We start from the raw sequence: 20,984 nt of genomic DNA on the forward strand, positions 1-20,984 counted from the left end.
TTTGGGTCTTCCAGTTTGTTGGCATAAGCTCAAAGCACACTACCCCCTAAAAAAAAAAGGGGGAAAAAAAATATCTTCGCTGATTAGAAAAAGAAAAAAAAAAAAGAAAAAAATACAAGGGAAGTGCCTCGGGCTTCTGGCCGATCTAAGTGCTTGGCAATCGGTGAAGTTGCTGTAGCAGTCTTTGGGATTTTCCAAATCCATCAGAAAAGAAGTAAAACAAAAAGGTGTAAAAGCAGTTATGTCGATGATGCTGTTTTTATGTTGAAAAGCTCCCTGGAGTCTGGCATGTGGAGGTCATTCAACTTCAAGTGAGGTAGAGAGGCTTGTCCCGAGCTCCCATGCCACCGCTGAAAGAGAAAATAAAACTATTATTAATGCATGCCTGGACATAACGATATAAATAAACTGTGTAATACTCTCACTTTATATCTGTTTATTATGTTTCACCAAGGAAATACTTGTTCATAGAAGGCCTGGCTTAGGGAGCGGCTTCAAAACAAACATTGAAGCTGCTGACAAACAACAGACATCAATAAGCACCAAGTCAAAATATGCAGATCAGATAATACTTGAAATGTCAGGTATGGAGTTTATTATCCAGCTATCTTAACTGGCAACCTGGAAATAATTCAGCACCTGCCAAAACCCAAAACTACAATAATCTGACACAAAGGTTGAAGGTTTAAACAAAGACTCTATCTTCCTCAAAGAGCGTCAAACACAATTTGACCCAGGCGTGATCCCACTTGGCATACAGATGAATCAGCTCTAAATACAGGAGACAACTGACTTCCAGCTCAGCAGACTCTCGAACACAGACACCGAGTTTCAGGTGTGACACAAAACATTCTCCTTGTGCTTGCTTCAATAGCTTGATTCAATAAGGCAGTGTGTGAGGGGTGAAGCACAGGGGAACTTAATTGGATGTCACACTTTTTCCAATCTTTGTAATAGCATTGTTCTTGTGCTACATTACTCTTTTCATTTTCAAGGAGGTGCTTTGCTTAGCAGGAAAATTGCAGGTTTTTTTTGTAATTAATACTGCCTGGGTCTCTAACTTTAAAGTGGTTTGAGTAACTTATTTAGAAAACAAGTAACTTTCACACAGCTACTTAATATTTCTAACAATAAAAGTCCTGAACTGCACATAAATAAAGGCTTAGATTTGTCTCTTTTGACCACTAACTAGGTTGTAACTGGTGTGATGAGCTCACCCGCAATGGTTGGGTCCACAGTCCCTGTTGCAGTACTCGCTTTCCCAGTCGGGGTTCTGGCCATGTACTGGATTGGGGGCGCCTGGAGACTGTGAGCCCCCGACACTGTTCTGGTAATCAGCCTGAAGATGGGAGAATCCCTGTAGATCAGAGAAGAGAACGGTTGGAGGCGAAGGAGTTATATCATGTGAGCATTGTGATGGCTAACCATCAGGTCATGCAGAGCCGTGATGCTGTATAAGGCCAAATGATGTCAGCGGTCTATATCAACTGCTGCTAAGGGTGGAAAACAGCCATTTTTCTCTCTCCATTTGCTCTCATTGCCTGGTTAAAATGGTTCTCAAAATCTCACTTCTTACCCTGACATGACACCCTGCTGCTGAATTGGACACTTTATTGACTGAGAGAGAGGAGAAAATAGTTGGTTTGCCTCTAAATGGATAACTCTTTTATGTGTAAAAGGAGTGATTGAGACCTGTTATATCATACAATGAGAGTGAACCATGAACCTTTCTGTGTGAAAACCAGTTGGAAAAACAGAAACTGGCAAATGACTGATTTGTTATCAGAGCAATTATTCATAATGCTTTATAGTAGAATAGATAATGAGATACAATAAATATAGGCTTTCAGTCAGTAAATAGTTGTAATAAATGTATATTTAGCAGAAATTCTACAGATATGTGAAGTTTAAGCACATAAAATAAGTAATTTGATGAAAAGTATGTCTCAGAATAATGTCACACCAACCTGTTGGCTGAGGGGAGGGGAATGCAGAGATGACTGGAGCCCCATTTGGTGTGAGATGATTGGCTGTGACTGCTGCATGCGGATTGGCTGATTGAGCAGGGAGCTCTGGTTCAGGGAGAGCTGAGCATGAGGGTGCAGAGGTGGGCTGATCTGAAAGGGTGCTGGGGGGGAGGCACTCATACTAGGTGGGAGCATCTGGGTCTGGCTGAGGGTTGGAGCCAGGGTGTGGCGGGGTGGCCCGCCGTAGCTCTGGAGCTCTGAAAGTGGGTAAGAGCCTGGTGGGCCCAGGTATGGTGAGGAAGGTTGAGGGGGCATGCTATACAGGGGCTGCTTGGGGGGGAGCAAGTGGGAGGGTTGGCTGGTCTGCTGGGCACTTTTTGGTTCAGGGTCATTGTAAGTCTGTGGAAAAACAAACAAATAAAAAATATTTTAATGTTAAATGTAAGAATACATGTTTTCATTTATGGGGGATAGTTGATGAGGGGCAACCAAAGAAACAACTAATCCCAACACATCATCTGTCATCGCGTTGGAACTCGTTTCAAACAGAAGCCTACAATACATACAAAACACAACTTTTAGCTGTACAGAGTTACCAGCTATTTCAGGGTCAAAACTGTCAATGGGATAGAGCAAAACCCAGTACCAGTAAAACAGGGACTCCATTGCCAGCAACCACAGAACAACCACAGAACAACCCGAGAGGGATCCTTGCCCTTACAGGGGACAAAAGGGAGTTTTATATTTGAGATTTGGATGAGGAATTTAACCACAGTTTAACTTCATATTCAGCAGCCGGACATGAGAGTTTATCAGATATTCTGACCAAACAACAAAGCTAATATACCTGTCTTTCAGCGTATTAAATGAATTTTCTTTGCACAGACTGGTGCCAGTATTGACCCAGTCTCTGTTCACCAAATCTCTGCGAGTAAAGTAAAATCAATATCAGTAATCATAATAACAATATAATAAAAACAATACAGCCAATTCATTTTGAAGGGGTTATCTTTGGCATTCATAAGCTGCTCCAGCACAAAGATATTATTGCTCTCTTTATTTTATTTACCTGAGGTAGCTGTCCACTACTGTTTACAAATATAGTTGAGTAAGCTCAAAAACAGTAAAATATAACTTTCTGCTTACTGATATTGGCTATCAATATTCATTTTGCAACACATCACACACTCATTTAGTGAAACTGAAAGATGGGAAACTGGATTGAGATTTAAATGAGCTGCATTACTTTGCAGAAAGCACCAAACTCCGCCAAAATCTTACAAACTTAACCAATCTCTGTTTGGACAGTGAGCAGGTGCAACATTCACAAAATACCCCACCTCCACCTTCACCCTCTCCAGGCTTCTGTGATGAGCTGTCAGATTGCTCATCTCCAGCCATCAGTGTTGATTAGAAGGTAATGGAGCCCATTTGTATGAATAGAGCTGGGGCCGAGGTAATGATCAATAGACACCTTGACAGATAGATGGGAAAAGGAGAGGGAAGCACACCCCTGCGCATGCATACACACCAACACACACCCGCACATGCATATATGCAGGACCCCAGGCAGAGAAATGAGGCTGTTTGCCTGCAGAACAAATGGAATGACAAAAGGAATCTTCCCCACATTACATTGTGGGCTGTTAATACAAGAAGGCACTAAACAATGCAATCCACAGCCCTCCTCCTTGCTTTTCTTTATTCGCTGTGTTACTATGCTGGTGTATACAAGAGACAGTCATTCACGAAACAGAAAGGATGTCATAGATTGGAATTAGCAGGAAACTGTCAGAGGTGGAAACTGCAGCAAGCCAATGATTGGCAGTGTTGACTTTGATGCACTTCCTGTTGTAGATCATGAGAGAAGGAAATCTGTGACCTAATACATGATACAGATTATTTTAGGATATTATAAATTATATATACAGATTCACTTGATAGTGTGAAAAGCACATGAAAGAATTTCTTCCCATCTTCCAACCCTCATCTATGGTATGGCCATATGCTTGTGCACTCGAACCCCTCCCACTAGACTATATCACCATACTAACTACAATCCCCATCCCCCAGTCTGCAACCTATGGAAATCAGGTATTGTTCCAAATATGGCCTTCTCTCTCTTTTATTTTTTATTTGCATGAGATGCCCCCACCGTTGCAAACCACCACTATCTCATCCAATGAAGGCCACACCCAGCCCATTAGCAAGGATTTTCCATCCAATCCATCATCAGTCTTAGCCAGGGCCTGTGTGTCATAAGTGTTACCTTGGAAACCAGACTGGCGCGGTACGCAGCCAAGGCTTTCAGGTACTCTTTCTTAGCCGCCTCAGTTTTCCTCTTGTAGCCCTGTGAAGAAAAAGAAGATAGAAAAAAAAGAATCAAAACAAGAGGTTTTGGGTGAGAGGAGAGGTTGACGTGCTCATAAATGTGCAGACACACATCTCTAAATACACATGCACAAGCTTTTTAGCTTACTCTAACACTTTCTTAAACACACCCTGTACACTTGGACCTGCACACACACACAAACTAACACACAAACATGTCAGTAATGGTTCCCTTTCCATCAGAGCCAATGGTACAGAACACCTCTATTTCCTCATCACAGCACTAATACTCCCTCATCTCAATGTGTCTCCCTCTATTGTAGCAACACATCATTTCCATTCCAATCCACCTAAAGAAATGAACTGGAACTTCTTGTTCTCTCTCTCGTTGTCTCTTCAGCTCCACAATAACACTTTCAGTACACTGACATCAGAGATAAACCAGAGTGGTGGTTGTCATTTGGCACATTGGGATGCAATCCCTTTTGATGAGTTTTGTTGGTAACTGCCTTCCATAATGTTGTAGTTATGTGCAAACCTCTGGTGTCATCCAACTACCTGCTACTGTGTTTTCAATGAATTGGTTATATTAAGAATCTGGGGTTACAAGTGCATCAACACATACAAGAAAATAAGTGTCTGTATAATATAGAATAATACAGAATGACAGAAAATGAGTCCATTAGCTATGAAGGCTATGAGAAAAATAATGCGTATGACGCAAAAAGAAAAAAGGAGAGAAATTGCTCGTAATGGATTTAAAAAAAAAAGTGCTTTTACTTTGTCCTTTTTCAGTACTAGAGCAAACATGAACTTCACTGATTCCAAAATGACGCATTTATATACAGTGTATAAACATCCTAATTGATGCACTCCACCAAAGCACTGAACTGGAAAAATATAGGAGTGCTTAAATACCCATGAAACACAACATCACAACCTCCTACAACTCTGTCATCATTAGCATTTCCTACCTATTACTGCTGAGCAGGAGATGACATTAAATAGCAACAGAAGCAATAGATTGTTCCTCCTGAATAGCCAACATGCCCTTCAGCTAAATCCAAGGATGAGACGACTGTGGAAGGGGTATCACTAATTGTGTATTCTAGGCAGGATCAAAATAGCAAACGAGAGAAATAAATAAAGAGAGTGGATATGAGAACTTCACACTTCCCAGCTCGTCAGAGGGCTAATGAAGATGTATGGTAGGGAGGTATTAGCTGTGGAGGCTGGAAGGACGGTGGGAAATAGGACAGTTCCTGGCCTAAAGTTGTGCGTTTTTATTAATGAATTGATTCATTTTCATTTTTTATTGTTACTCTCATGTTTGCTAAGACTTCATATTTTCCACAATGCTTTTAGTTTTTGTTTCGGGGGCACTACACTGCTAAGAAATCTGAAGAAGATTAGGTTTTTGTACGTTTTTGTTTGTTATTATTTGATTTTGCAAGGGAGCACTAGCACATGGCTGATGGGCGTATTCACCCAGTGCAAAACATATCATTCCTAGTCTCCTGAAATCTCCCTTGGCATGTTTATATTATCCCCATACTGACCATTACTTGCTTGTTAAATGTCCTACTTCGTCAGTCTCAGACTGTTTTATGGCTATTGTTGCACAGAAAACTCCCCCACCTCTCCTTCCACTTGCTAGAATTAAATTTAGAAATAAAATCATTTTAATGAGAGCCAGGGGAGTGGGGATAAACGGATGGATTATCTTTAGAAATAGAAGAACTAGCTCATTAAGGTGAGCTGTAACTCACAACAATGTTCTGGTAATTAAGCAGCAGATAATGACAACGAAAGGCTGCTCGCCTACTGCAGACACCATATACTGGTGGGGCCAGAATTTTATATGAGTAAATTTGTATCATTTGGGTAAAATTATTCTGACAATAGCTGCTAATGCAAAAATGTATATATAACATGGCTTAACAAATAAAAAGATGAGAATTGCCTGAATAATCCCACTCATAAATGGTAAGTAATATGAAGGCATGCAAAGCTATCCATCTGTCACATCAACACCTAAAAAAACCCCAACAATGTTATATTTCCATGTGGTCATTAGATAACCTCTTTGCCTCTTCTGACCCTTTAAACATCTGTCATGTGAAAATAGGACTAAGTCTACAGTTTTCTGATTAGCCTTGTAGTTATATGCGGTCATCTGAAATATTGCACTCATAACTTTATTCACATGGCAAATTTGATATTTTTCACTTGTTATACTCATCTCAGAGGAAAGGGTACTGGTTATATTCTAATCGAAGGGTGATGAGCCATTCTGTCTTTAATATAAATGTCTTTTTTTCACATTGAAATTATGCATCAATCTACACGAAGCCCTGATATGACAGTTTTCCATTCGCACTTAAACAGAGCATGCATTTGTGAATCTGTGTGGCATTGAACTGTGAAAGGAGCATCAACACATTAAAAAAAAATCTGATCAGTACATAGCAGGTAATCTATGCCAGAAGATTCTCAAAAACAAAAAGTGTCAGATTTGTGACTTTTATGAAAAAAAAAAGCAGCACTGCTGATGTTCATGTAGGCTGTGGTGAAAATAATTTTATGTGTGTTCAAAGTGTTTGGTGTCAATTTGGCTGAAGTGAATTCCCAAATCATTGTCAGCTTATGTAAATTACATTTGTGTTTTTCCCTTTCATACTTTATTTCTTTCTTTATATATATTTTTTTTTTCACAATTTTGGGCGATTTGAGGCAATTTACATATTCAAATTTTCACCTTCCTGCAGTAATATCAGTGAACTAAGTGAGTTATTTAAAATTAATTGGTGAGCTTTTAAAAGGGGAAGTTATTAACATCACTTACTGAATTGATTTTGTGTGTGTGTGTGTGTGTGTGTGTGTGTGTGCGTGTGCATTACAAAATATTAATAATGGATGAAAATAATTTGAGAAATTATGTTTGAGTCCTCACTTTTGTTTTGGTTTCTACAACCTTCACAATAAACTGTGTCCTGAACAGCACATCAGGTTTCGCTACATCTGCAGAACCTGCTTCTTTTCTACCTGCTTCTGTTCCTCTCCAAGACTGTCCCACATGGAGGCCACGATCTTGGAGACGTCCCCAAAGGTGGCATTAGGATTTTGGCCCTTGATGGCTGCCTGGGTGTCTCTGAAGAAGAGCGCATATGCTGACACAGGCTTCTGTGGCTCGTTGGGGTCCTTCTTCTTCTTTTTCTTTTGAGGTTTGGGTTTGGGCTTCATCATTTCTGCTGAGGGTCGTTTCTCGTTGCTTATCTGGAGACAGAAAGTGATGGAGGGGAGGTGAGACAAAGCCAGTGCTGGTGATAAATCAGTTAATAATAGGGTCTTTTGCTGCAGCCACCACAGACAGCAGCTTGGAGAATCTCTTTCATTATGCAGTGTATTTATAGGTATGATGCATTGACTGCATAAGAGACACACAAATGCGCACACATATATGCAAGTATGCCCACTTGTCCTTATTCGGACAATGACTTCCATTCATTATCATCAGCCTAATCTTACCACACTAACCACTGTCGATTCATGATCTTAATGCCGCTTAAATTCACCATTCACTCTAAAACCATTACCAGTATCCCGGAAATGACATTTTGCTTCATTTAGACAAGTCTTCTTGATGACAAGTGGTCCAAACAAGATCAGTTTTTTTCACCCACAAAAAAAAACCAAAAGAAAACAAATAACCTGAGTTAATCAAAATTCAATCTTCAGCACTTCCACATTAGTTATTTTAACAGGTGTTAAATAACTAACTTCATGGGTATTTTGATATGGATATAGATATTTCCATTTGTTATTCTCTTTCACTTACACCACAAATAATTCAATAACATGTTCTGAGGAAGTACCAGAAACATATTGAATATGTATTTTTCCATAGCTAGTACCTGTTAGTTTGTCAACAATATTACATTGTAATCTCCAAACGTTTTTAGAAGGCAAAACTGCTCGCATCTATGTGATGATCCAACAGACACGTTTTCATTATTCCAGGTAGGGCTTTGACAGACGGTCAAATCCAGGTCACCTGATCCTGGATGTGACTATAAATGCAAAGTGCCAGCTTCAGCCACAAAAGAGAGAGGGAGAAGAAGGGAGAGGGGAGAGGGAATGATGGCTTGATGTTGCCATTAGTATCAACAGAAGATCAGTTAACCTAATTTTATAGTCACTGTAAATGCAGGAAAAAATACAATCCAACTTCATCCATATGGTTGAGGATATGACATGCTGGATATATGATGATATAAACTGTTATTATAAAGGATGTCTAGTCCTTGTGGCTGCAAGGTTATGGATAGTAACTTAAATACTACAATAAACTGTTTTAAAGTTACAATAGCTAATATTTAATGCCAAGTTATCATTTTACCATGTTGCATCTTATAATTCTTAAATATTGTTGAATACTTGGTTTCATAATCCACCAATCAATGGTTTAAGAGGGGGACGAGAACAAATCATGGAAAAAAAAATTAGATGCCCTTTCATCAGTATCAAACAGGCTCGAGAAAATTTAAATATGTGCATTTCCATCCAAGATTTACACATCACAAGATTAACCAACAACAATGTTTTCTTCTTTTACTGTCAGTAGAAAACAGGAAATGACTGCCTTTGAAAATTACATTGTTTCAGCAAAGCATTTCCTAAACAACACACTGTATTACATACAGCATGAAATTAACTAATCAAAATTCAAGGTCCTTGAGCACATTTGGCAATTACAGAAAAACTTCAAAAAGCCTTGGAGATGTGTGGAAATGAATGAATGTTCCCATTCTGGGTTATATGAAAGTACTTGTCTTTTTCACAGCTTACAGGTAATATTCTTTTTTTTTCTTCCTCTTGTTTTTTCGGTGCAAGTATATGTGGTTTCATTAAAAAATAATCACCCCTCACTTTTAGGCAATGAGGCAGAAGACAGGCATTTGAAACGACATCTGTTCTACCCGAGCCTTTGAAGTGAAAATAGAATAAACTGACAGTAGAGCTAATGGCATGACAAAACAGGAAGAAAAGAAGGCTAAATAATCTCCAGGAAAATTCACATGTATTCATACAGAGAAAAGAGTAATAACACTCAACAGCTCACATGCAATCAACCAAGAGAATAGGGAGCATATTTGGTCATTTTTTATTCTTCTTTCTTCTCTTCTTATTTGAGAATTGTGTTCATTAACTCCAGTATGTACAGTAAAGGATTAAAAGTCAAGGATGACATATCAGAGAATCTGGGAACTAAGAAAGAATGGAGCTGAGAAATGAACAAAGAATGGCTCCATATTAATAATAAAAACAAAACCAAAAAAAAGATTTTTCTGTTCTTTCTGTACCTTTTTAAGATTACTAATCTTAAATATTAAAACGAGAAGCACATAATATCCTGCAATAGCTACAACTTTCCCTGATAGCAAATATTCTTATCAGAGCTGTTAAGTTGCAGCCTTAACAAATGATTCAAAGTAGTAAGTGGACAAATATCCACAGCATAGCAACAGCATCAAGGTTGGTTTCTTGTGTTTTTTCACACCGATGCAAACAACAGTAATGATTGTGACAGATGTTGTTGGTTGAGAAAGAATATAATCATATCCCTTATGTATAATGCAACATATTGTTGTTCTGGTCTATTGTCTAGCACTGTCAGTGGATATTCATTATATCTGCTTTTCCATGGGCTCTGTGGGTAAGAGAGGCAAAGAGCTTAAGACTGAAAAAAATCTAATGAGTTAAAATGATTGTATTAACTTCATATTTTGGCTTCAATATCATTGAGTCAAAGGCATCATTAAATGATGTAATTTTGTCAACACATTATGTGATTAACACAAAATGCAAAGGTCAACATACTTCCTTTACCAATTTGAATCATCAAAAGCAAAGCTCGAGATATTTTTTCATAAAAACAAAAAACAAACAAAAAAAAAAACTCAGCTGCCATTAATCTGGATAATACTATTTTGATTTCCAAGCCACAGTCTTTACTTAATTGCTGAACATGCTTATAGCAAAAACAGTCAAAATATGTTTCTCACTGTCATCTCACTGAGAGAAACCTGTTGGTACACTACTTAAAATGTAACTATTGAGGGAAATAACTTCATTAACATGAACATACAGAAAGTAAACTCTAACTAAACTCTAAATAAATAAAAAAAAAACTCCACTATACAAGGGTCCAGATCTACTAAGATCCAAATTTATCTGAAGTTGTTTGCGTACGCAATATAGAGTTTTGCGCATGAGGCTAAAACCAGTTTGCATGCGACTTACTGCAAATATGTTGGAAACTCCATAATTAAATGAGGGTTTTGTGCGTTTCATATTTTACAGCATGACGAGTTTGGAGTAAAAGTGCAATCAACTAACACTTAAAAGACCTACAGCAAAGAAATCTGACTGTCACACAAAGACAGGATTTATCGGAGCAAATTTATGAAAAATTTAATGCTGTCGGTGAAAAAATGTGAACAGTGGATGAAGTTAAAAGAAAAACGGTTTAAAGAGATAAGAAGGGAAACAAAAGAAATACAGGCATATAATAAAACATCTACCAGTAAAGGAGGGTGTAGGGTGTAGGCTAGGGCTATTTGACTAGGTCCCACAAGGGCCTCAGGTTTTCAATGTATCCCTGCTTCAACACATTTGACCCAAAATAAAACAGATAAACAAAAAGGGTTTATCTGTTCAGGCAGCATGTGTCAACAGAACAGCTTTAATGATGATTAACTATAAAAATCTCTCTATATGAGACTATAATATTATTGCTAAAATGAGATATAGCTGCCATACTCATCAAATTATTCTCTGATCAAAGTCTGAGCAAAAAAAAATAAAAAATAAAAATTGCAACTGCGAAGGGAAAGTAAAATGGCCTCATGTGGTCATAAACTACAATAAGATGCAGCACTTGACTGCAATTACTGTCCACTTTATATCCCCAAATACAGATGGCCATGTTGTATGTAGAATCGGTGAAAAAATGACGTATATAACATCCTAGGAGGTTCAGCTGTGGAGCAACTAGTCATATCAATAAGACTGATAACAAGTTATAATGGTAATTTAATAACCTTATATCATCCACAGGGGTTACCACCTCAGTTGTTCAATACTATGACACTTTTGTAAAACCATTCACAGGAATGACTGTTTCACACTCAGAAGGATTTTTAATGAATTTATTACCTGCCTGTACTTTAAAACTTCTCCAAAGTAGTCTCTCTTAAGACTCACAGCCCAGCAAATGTAAACTGATATCAATATAAAAAAGCATTTATGAATATTGCACCAAAGCTGTTGCTAGGTAAGACCACCATGTCCTGTACAGAGCAGTAGAGTCTAAATGTATTTTGTCCACAGCTTCCTAGTTTAGCAGCAAAAGATTGAACTACAGTGTCAGCCTTCGCTTGCTCAACCCCTCAGCATTTCTGTTGTCTGAGAGAGAAAGAGATAGAGAGGATGGTAGGTGAAGAGAGGGAGACAGGGCAGAGGAGGGGATAGCTGTAATTCTGAATGGACAGCACTGCACTGGCAAGACAAGATTAGAATTGACAGCCCGATAACTGCATCACTATCAAAACAGCAGAGAAAAAGCAGAAAATAGAGAGAGGGAAGGGAGAATGAAGAAGAGAGAGCGACTGAGTGAAGAGTGACGAAAGTAAGAAGCGGGGAAAAAGAGGGACAGAGTTGATGTAATGAAACAGATAAAACTAGAACAGGCGAAGAGGTGATTTAGAAAGGAGCGATAACAACAAGGACGATGCAAATGCAGAGTCCATCAGAGTTTAATAAAACAAGAAAGGACAAAAATGTTTGCCCAATTTAAGCATTTTGAATCTATGCATCATGATCATCACAACAATATACACTGAAAAGCAGTGTGCTTCATGGTGTGGCAATTTTAAAAAGCCATAAAAACAAACAGGAGCTACTCTGAGCACACATACACAGTGGTAGCCGTTGCACCAAAGTATCACACGCATACTTGGCACAACACTAAATCACAACTGAATGCAATCCATTTCCAAAGTCTTTACAGATTGTTTCATGAATTTGAAGCCAAAAAGCTGTAAAATAGGAAACACATACAAACCCACACACACACAAATGCACAAACACACTTTTTCAGTGTATTAGGAAGCTTGTGCTACAGACTTGGTGTGCAAGTATCAACAGAAAATGCACGATAAATCCATTCTTACATGCTATTTTTTGCTGGAAAATGCTGTCTGCATGTGCAGTGGCCCGAGGAATGAGATGAGAGAACACGCAAGGCTAAGCAACTAACTGGGATACGGAGGATGCTCCAAAACACAGCAGTACATGAACATCAATCAAAAGTCGGCAGTGAATTCCTTCATCTTGAACTAAACAGGAGCAAGGCTAGTTAAAACAGATTTAAGGAGCAAATATAAGTTTATATTTAAGTTCATAAATTTAGTTTAGCTGTCTGTTAGAGCAGGTTTATAAGATTTATTATTTGAGGAAGAGATTATCACTGTATACTACTGCAGCTTCCTCTGTCTATATTGTCTTGTCTCTTTAATGAAAAGCCCAGTCTGCTCTGATTGGCTGGTCAAGTGTCAAAATAAGGACACATTATCAGGTAGAAGAAAAAAGTCTTAAAGTCCTTCAGACCACAAACAATTAAAAAAGTTGCTTGATGTAGTTACCTTGTATTCCAGCAGAGGGTGCTCCGTTATCAGATTGATTTAATCTAAGTCTTAGATAAGTAAGCTAATATTTTTCTTTACCACGTAAACGGAGGAAACTAGCTAATCAAAGAAACATCAAAGTATCTTCAAAACAGTTTTAGGATTTAAACGATAGACTGTCAATTCATGAACAAAGGTGATCCTCTTTTGACTTAGCATAAAGTAGCAGTCTCACTCTGCAATATTACCACCCCCCCCCACCTCCCGAAAACAAAACAAACGAAAGAAAATAACGCATGACTTGCCCCAGAATAAAGCAGCAGTATTTGTCAACAAATTCAAATTTGCTTAAACCTACTTTTTGGGAAAATAAAACTACAGACATCAAGATGCATTGTGCTAATGGGTTCCATTTTTTCCTTCCAGACCATGGATAGTCACGAACCTCTACAGCATGATATAAGAAATGTGTAAGCGTTCAGTGAATATGTCGTCTCCAACAGGCTAAGTTTCCAATGATTAATTATTTAGGATTGTCAGATAGTCACTTTCAATCACAAAGACATTAGTGCCTATTGTCAATTTAAAAAAAAAAAGAAGTGAAAATTTTAGTGTGATCTCTTTCTTTCTTAAAATTTTCCAGCTCAAAAATAAACCTTGCATCTGTTAAATGAAAACTGCTTTCTTTTTTTTAAATTTTCCTCAATGCAAAGTGTTGCATAACTCTACACATGCTGGTAACAAAGGTAAAATGATGACTTAAAGTCTGATTTAAATTGTTATTACAGAGTCAAAGGCTGGTTGTTTATTAAATGTGGGACAAGAAGGACTACAAGATCAAGTGATTGTGGAGGCAATTTCTGTAACTTTTGCAGCAACAGGAGCGGCCACATGTGTTGATTGTAGGATAATGACAAAAAAAAGAAACTAAGCTGAAGGTTCTCAAACATGCAATTACAAGTTATTTTGATTGCTTTATGATGCAGATACAAGTCATAAACATAGCAAATCTAAAAAAAAAAAAAAAAAAAAAAAAAAAAAAGCCTGTGTCCAACATTACATTTGGCAAATACAAAACTTAATACATTCTATGGAATAAAAAATAATAATATGCATCTTTTCAGATATCCTTTTCCGTTTGGGCACTCAATGAAATACCTTGAAATTAGAAATTTTAACCTAAAACTGTCCTGGTATGTACCAAGACCTCCATTCTGTTGTTACATTAACAAACAAAAAAAAGTTTCATGCTAAAAAAAGAAAACTAAGTGATTAAAAACAGTCACTTGCCCCATAAAGCGTTAACTATGTATTTTAAGTGAAGTGTTACCATGGTAACCTATCAACAAAGCTTGAATAAACTTAGAAGATAGAGATGTTACATCCAGTTAAGTAGAATATTACTGATAAAAAAAAACTTTTCATATCACAACTGAGCTACATTTATTTTCTTAAGTTCCACATTGCTTTGAGTCAAATGCTTTTTACAGTAATACCCCTAAATTAACATCCCCCACGACTAGTTTCAGGGTAACTTTCGGAACACACCAGTAAATGCAACATCCTACTTTAACATACTGAAAAACATTTATTATGGAATTACAGGTGCAAACACTAACATTTTAATTACGACCCATACCTATGTACACACACAACTGACAAGGAGAAGCATTGTTAATTTTCATTCAATCTTGCTCAAAGGTTCATCTGATGAATCCAATATTCTCTGTGCTTTTAGCTCCACACCAGACCCTTTGGGGAAATCTGGCTGTTTAGGAGCTAAAAACTCCATTATTTTCACCAGCTGGCTGCTAATCTTGCCTGTCTGTTTTTTGGTGCCGGGCAGGAAATGTTCTGAGTTTTTTCATTTATTTCTTTTTTCATTTTCAGGCTTGCTATGGCTAATAGTGACGCTGAGAAAAGAAGTGACAGTTAACCAAAACAGTAATGACAGGTTGATGTGCGTGTTTTCTCATATATGACTGATTAAAAATGGAATCACTATGAAAAATAAACATGTTACAGTAAAACCAATTATATGCAGTATTGTCAGCAAAGAGAACATGGATCTTTTTATTCCTGCAGTGAAGCAATGCTCTAAGCTTTTGTGGTTAACAAATAGATAAAAGGCTACTACTATTAAAGTTAAAGCAGCATCTGTGAGAAATATCAAGACGCTGCATGTAATTTTTATGCAATTTTCACCACAAGCTGTAACCGACAGCTGTGAAGAAAAATGGTTTCTTCCTAAAAATATCCCTTTTGTGGTATCCATTTTTAAAGAGTATTGAAAAGACAGTTCCTTTAAAAAAATCCAACAGCGTGTTTATCAACTGAATCATCCACCCAATATATATAAGTTTGCATGAAAGGAGACGAAAAAAAAATAAACACTGCCTACAGTTTTACAGACAAAAACATGGATTTGTAATATTTCAAACCATAAATTAAGTGGTAGAGAGATGGATGCATCTTTGTTATATTACTTTAATTAGTGTCATGTGGGTTATATGCTGGTTATTATAGCATGCATTTAGTTATTATTTAGATAAGAGTAAAGCACACCTGCAAAGTGCCTTATAAATAAAATGTTGACCATCAGGATGAAAATGTAGTTGAAGCTAAAAACTGTCTATAGATACAATAATCTAAAAATTTAAGATTGTTGTGAAAGTAGTTTTTTTTTTTTTTTTTTAAATAGTTTGTCAGCTTTAAGTTGGTGTAATTTCTTTAAATGCTCTACTTTTTTACCAATTATTTTAAAGTCTCTGGCGAGTTAGACTTGTCTTTGTACGTTCTCATCATCATCTGCTTCACCATGAAGTCTTGATGGGTTAAAATATGTCCTAAAATAAATACACTACCTGTCTCATCTGGAAGCAATTACAGCCCCATGTCAGGCTGCCCATGTGCATGCAATGAGCAGAACTACATGTCAAAGCTGCTACACAGATCTCAGAGTAGAACCAGGCACTGTTTCCAGAGAGTAGCACCCATCAAATAAAAACACAGCCCAGCTCAAACAATTATGAATCGGAAGTACAGTCATGATTGCTATCTATAAGACATGGCAGGGCGTCACTGAGAATTATATAGTCTTGATCTATAAAAAACTAAAAAACTATTGTTGCATTTATTTCCAGTTCTGGTGCAATGCCATTACAAATATACAAAGTCTCCATGATGAGGAGTATTTCCGCTTTCAGGCAGGACGAACAGCATTACTGAACATTCACATTGGAAATACTTTCATTCAAACTCAAGCCTGAAGCCACTGATGGACTAATCTACTTGATTTATTTGACATTAGAAGATGACTGGCAGCTCTGAGGAGCTCCTCCCCACAATCTTAGCATAACAACACTGGACCTACTTAATCAGCCTAAGTCGAGGCTCTTGTATTTGGTAATGCGGTGAAAACAGTGGCAAGTGAGCGCTATTTAGATTAACGGTAGTTTAATGAGCTGTTGGAGGGGCCCCGCAGATTGGATTTTAATAAATACGTAGTGGCAAAAGCATCTGCTATGTACTTCCTGACTCTGCTGGCATCCTAATTGGCCCCAGTAGGTTACTATAGCTCAACTCTACATGGCGCAATTCAAGAGGGGAAAAAGGCAAAAGTGCTTATTTTCTGACCAGGTAAGTCTCGGAAAAGAAGCAAAGAATATGCCTTTGTATGGCTTCACAGGCAGGACTTTTTAGATTAATTACAATACTCATACAGTCGCTTATATTTTCATCTCCTCAGAATATCCACAAATATCTGCACTGAAAGCAGGAATAGAGAATATCTCAAAGTCTAATTAAAGCTGATTTTGTCATATTAATCTTTTCCTGTTGTTTGTTTTCAAGATGATATGTTTCAGTGATGAGGTCTTTGTAGGGGCAACAGCACTGAAAGGAAAAAACAATTAATCAAACATGAATGAGCGACCATTGCAGGGTTATTTCCATAGCAACAGCCTGAGGGGACAACTTGAACCCTTTAATGTGAGCTGGTGATGTCTCTTTGTAAACATGTGCACAGCAGGGGGAGAAAGCCAATGAGAGAGCCTGGCAACAGAGGCATCACAGGGCAGCAACCTCTTGGTATCAATCGAAGTTTCCATTATCTAGTGGTGAAAGGACCGAAAAGTACTCAGAAACATTGTATTGGGTAGCGTTTGGAGTGAAAATGTATCTTTGTATTAGTGCTGGTAATATTGCTGTTCAACATTTTAAAATATTGGGTGTTTGCAGAGCAAATCTCATGACTGATGAAAAACTCCAAAAAGTCTGAAAAGCGATATTACAAAAAATTACAAACATAATCGTTCAAAGTTATGCCTCTCACATAAGTCTGTAAATCACAGTTTTATAAATATGCTTCATGGAACCTGGACCAGCAAATGCTTTAAGCCTCCAGTTGCCACCAGAAGCAGGCATTACGCAAGTGCACAAACAGTACAAACAGATTTTACCAAGGCTTGCTACTTGGTGGGAATGGTAATGATGAAAAAAAAAAGACAAAGTAACAAGAGCAAGGCTTAAACTGAAGAGAGAAGAAAGTACTTCATGCTCAGAAAATAACCTGATTGCACTCTAAAAATGTCTTGAGCACCATAAGTATATAGCAGAAGAATAGTAATTCAGCTCGCCACAAAGCCCCATACAAGTAAAAAGTGAACATGTGCATATAGTTCTTAGTGGTTACAGCTCAAGCCATCAACCCTTGTAAAAATCCGTTCTTAGTGAAAAAACCAGAAGAAAAATTCAGACAATTCAGAAGCACAACACTCCACCAGTCCTCACAAGATTCAGAAAATAGGCCAGTATACAAGTTTGATGCCCTCAGATTTTTCAAATTGACTCATCGATGACTAGGTTGCATGTGGGGCCTGGCAGCGAAGCCACTGGCAGTAGCAGGTATCAGTAACTTTCCTATAAACACTCTTGTCCCAGACCTCATTGGTTCCTTTGGAGAGAGTAATGGCTTCTTTGCGCTGGGCTGCACAGTGCTATTGTAGAATCACAGAGCGGTTAATTGAAACAAATGACTCTAATAATGGGACATTATCCCCACAGGCTGGCTTTGTGGTGGGCCTAATTAGCATAGCGGTGGAGGCGAGAAGGACGAGTCACCACGCTGATCCCTCAAAGGAAGCAGCCTGACTCCCTTTTAAGTGGCCAGTATGGGATTCTACTGCTTACAGTGTCCAAAGGTGTCGGGCTATTTAAACAGAAGCTTTGCAAATAAAAACATGTAAAGTCGACCAATGGCTGGTCTTGCATACTATTTATCAGGGGGGTTTCTCCCTTTCTGTCATTCAAGTATTTTTCCAACTGAGCCAGCTCAAAAGATTTGAGTTCAAGACAGGGATATAGATTATAGTTATGGTTTGATCTACAGATAAAGATAATAGTCTATATATTAAAGCCAAGGACTGTTTTAATGTTGTAATAGTTTGCTTTAAAAGAGTCTGAAAACCTTACAAATCAGCAAATCAGAGTCTCTTTAGTGAACTTTTTATCTTCTGGATGTATGTTCAACCAACAGTCCAAATCTCAAAAGTATTTTATGAATTAATTTTTTAAAAAAGCAGAGAAAAGAACACACTTGTTCATTTCTGAAGCTTGAAAAACAATAGAAAAACCAATTTGGCTTGATAAATAGCTAGATTTCACAATAATTGAGCATTAATATATCCTGACTACTTGGTTAATCCACTAATCTCATCAGCAATTAATAAGATTATTGACTTTTTTTTTTTTTTTTACATTATTGACCTTATGCCTGTCACAATCCTCTTCTTTGGTTGTCAATGACCCAGAACTAATGTGACCAACGTGTGATATTGTTTTCCAGATGTATTTTCATCACCACTGAAATCTGTTTTTGCCATTCCTAATTGTTTATCTTTGTATATGATGATTCCAGAAAGTCAGACATAATGCAATGTTCAAATCTCTGTGACCGAGCTGTTTTAAATATTCATTAGTTGTAACAGTCGCCTAAGGTTATTTGAATTAGTGCCATGAATATGCATGGCCTGCAATGAATGTGCATTTGTTTTTAATGCTCAATCCGTTAATGCTTGTCTTCATTACTTCACTCTGAAGCCTGCATAATAAGCTGCACAAAACAAAGCTCTGCTTTTTAAAAGCGCAATTCTCCTTGGAAGCCTATTTGTTTCTGTTTAAATGAATCCGGGGTGCCCTACCAATTATCTCGCTGTCATTTCTTTTGACAACTACAAGACACATTGTTCACCTCTTTTGCGGAGTGCAGCACTGAAGGGCATCTGTCTTTTTCTGAAATGGAAAGTCACAACAGAAAATATTTCTACTGTTACAAAAAGTGATTTATCTGGGAACGTCAGAGAGATGTCAGTGAAAGGCAACAGAGCAAGCAGGTCATACGAGATATGTCTAAAACCTACAATAGAAAAAAAAAGATTGCTGTTTCAATTATATCAAAAAGAAAAGGAAAGAATAACAAAAAAAAAAACCAAAAAAAAAAAACCCATACGGCTGCACTGAGTTGGTGAGGTTGACTCAAACGGCATTTTTTAGTTCTCTCTCGTTACATTCTGTAGGTATCACATAAATAAATAAAATTCTTAATTTCTATATCTGGATTTTTTTGTCTAAATAAATATAACTAAAGGGAAAACATAGGCCATATTGTTGATAACCTTGCTTTGACCTCCTATATGGCTTAATTTGCTTCCCATCTAAACCATTTCTGATCTTTAAATAACCACAGCTGCCAATACATTTTTTATGCCACTGCTTTACAAAGTTATGGCCTTATCTGTTACTGATTTCATCCTAAAAAATCCAAGTGAGGCTAAATGGATCTACTTTTGCAGATTCAAGAAATACGAACTGGATCGAGATAACATGATCTCATAAACAGTGAGTAACTCTGACAAGGAAAGATCCTGGATGCACAGAAACCTGTCGATATGCACACTGGCAACATACTGAAATTATGTCAAGCACACAAATGGTGAGCAATATAACCTGACTGCAAACATGTGTTGGATATAAATGTAGAACAGGGATGTTGGCTGTTTTAATATTTTTTTCTCAAACATTAGCACATCACAAATCACTAGGCAATTTATTATAAGAAGGAATTAAAAATTACTCAGCATGACCACAGATAATAACCATAGACAGGACTCCGTCCAGAGTGATAATTGGACTTACATTACTTACATTACAATACTTAAGTGAATGCTGCTGCTACAGAATTGCTAGAAATCAAAAGTAAATATAGTTGGGATACTTTGTTGGGGGGCCCTTAAAAACACTAGCATGTTAAGAACATCTTGTTAAAGACCCATAAGACAGGCATCACCCTGCCAAAAGAGTATAAACCCAGAACCAAATATTTAACAACAAAATGCCCACCAAGATCATCTCAGTGAATATGAGCCATAAACATGTAAAACTGGCAGCTGCTTTTATGGCAGCCGGGGTTTTCCTCCTCCCTAACCGGCCTCATTAGGCCAGTAATGAGACTGGGGCCGGTACTCTGTTTCAATATTTAAATGCACTAGCAACCCTCAAGGCTCCACATTGGGGCTGTTCTACAAACTCTTCCTCGACCTCTCATTACTGTCTGCTGGTGAGGGTCCCTCCTTCTCTATTTATTTCATTTTTCAAAGAGATGGATCTTGCTGACAACCTTCCCAACGGTACAACTACCCAGACCTGAGTAACAGACGACGTGGGGAAGGGGAGGCTTGTTGAACATGAGACCCCTGGGTGCCACCTCTTACCCCAGTGCCATGATGGAAGAAACGCTGCTACTGGTGACACAGGGATTCTCCCTCAGCAATGAGTGTTCACACAACAACATGTTACATTTCACAGTATGCAGTCATCCAGGTCTTGGCTCCTACTGTCTCAGTTCAGAGATGCTGACAGTCGGTCAGCAGTGTATAGAAAATAAGTGCATTTCTGACAGACAGCTCTATGTTTTATAATATCAGTGTTGGTACTTTGCCTT

The 20,984-nt window shown here is 37.7% G+C and overlaps 1 protein-coding gene across 1 annotated transcript in view; it reads right to left on the bottom strand.

Annotated features, from left to right (window-relative positions):
• Window positions 1-307: 307 nt before the first annotated feature.
• The window catches only part of LOC306754927 (TOX high mobility group box family member 2-like), a gene marked incomplete at both ends in the record, with an annotated part of 75,884 nt that continues 55,207 nt past the window's right edge, over window positions 308-20,984 (bottom strand). Inside the window, 5 exons of the mRNA XM_079239097.1 lie at window positions 308-350; window positions 1,218-1,357; window positions 1,968-2,366; window positions 4,237-4,317; window positions 7,344-7,574. Coding sequence (XP_079095223.1) covers window positions 308-350; window positions 1,218-1,357; window positions 1,968-2,366; window positions 4,237-4,317; window positions 7,344-7,574 — 894 coding nt within the window. The remainder of the gene's footprint in view (window positions 351-1,217; window positions 1,358-1,967; window positions 2,367-4,236; window positions 4,318-7,343; window positions 7,575-20,984) is intronic.

Source organism: Telmatherina bonti, assembly GCF_933228915.1.
Source record: "Telmatherina bonti genome assembly, chromosome: 4".
NCBI lineage: Eukaryota > Metazoa > Chordata > Actinopteri > Atheriniformes > Telmatherinidae > Telmatherina > Telmatherina bonti.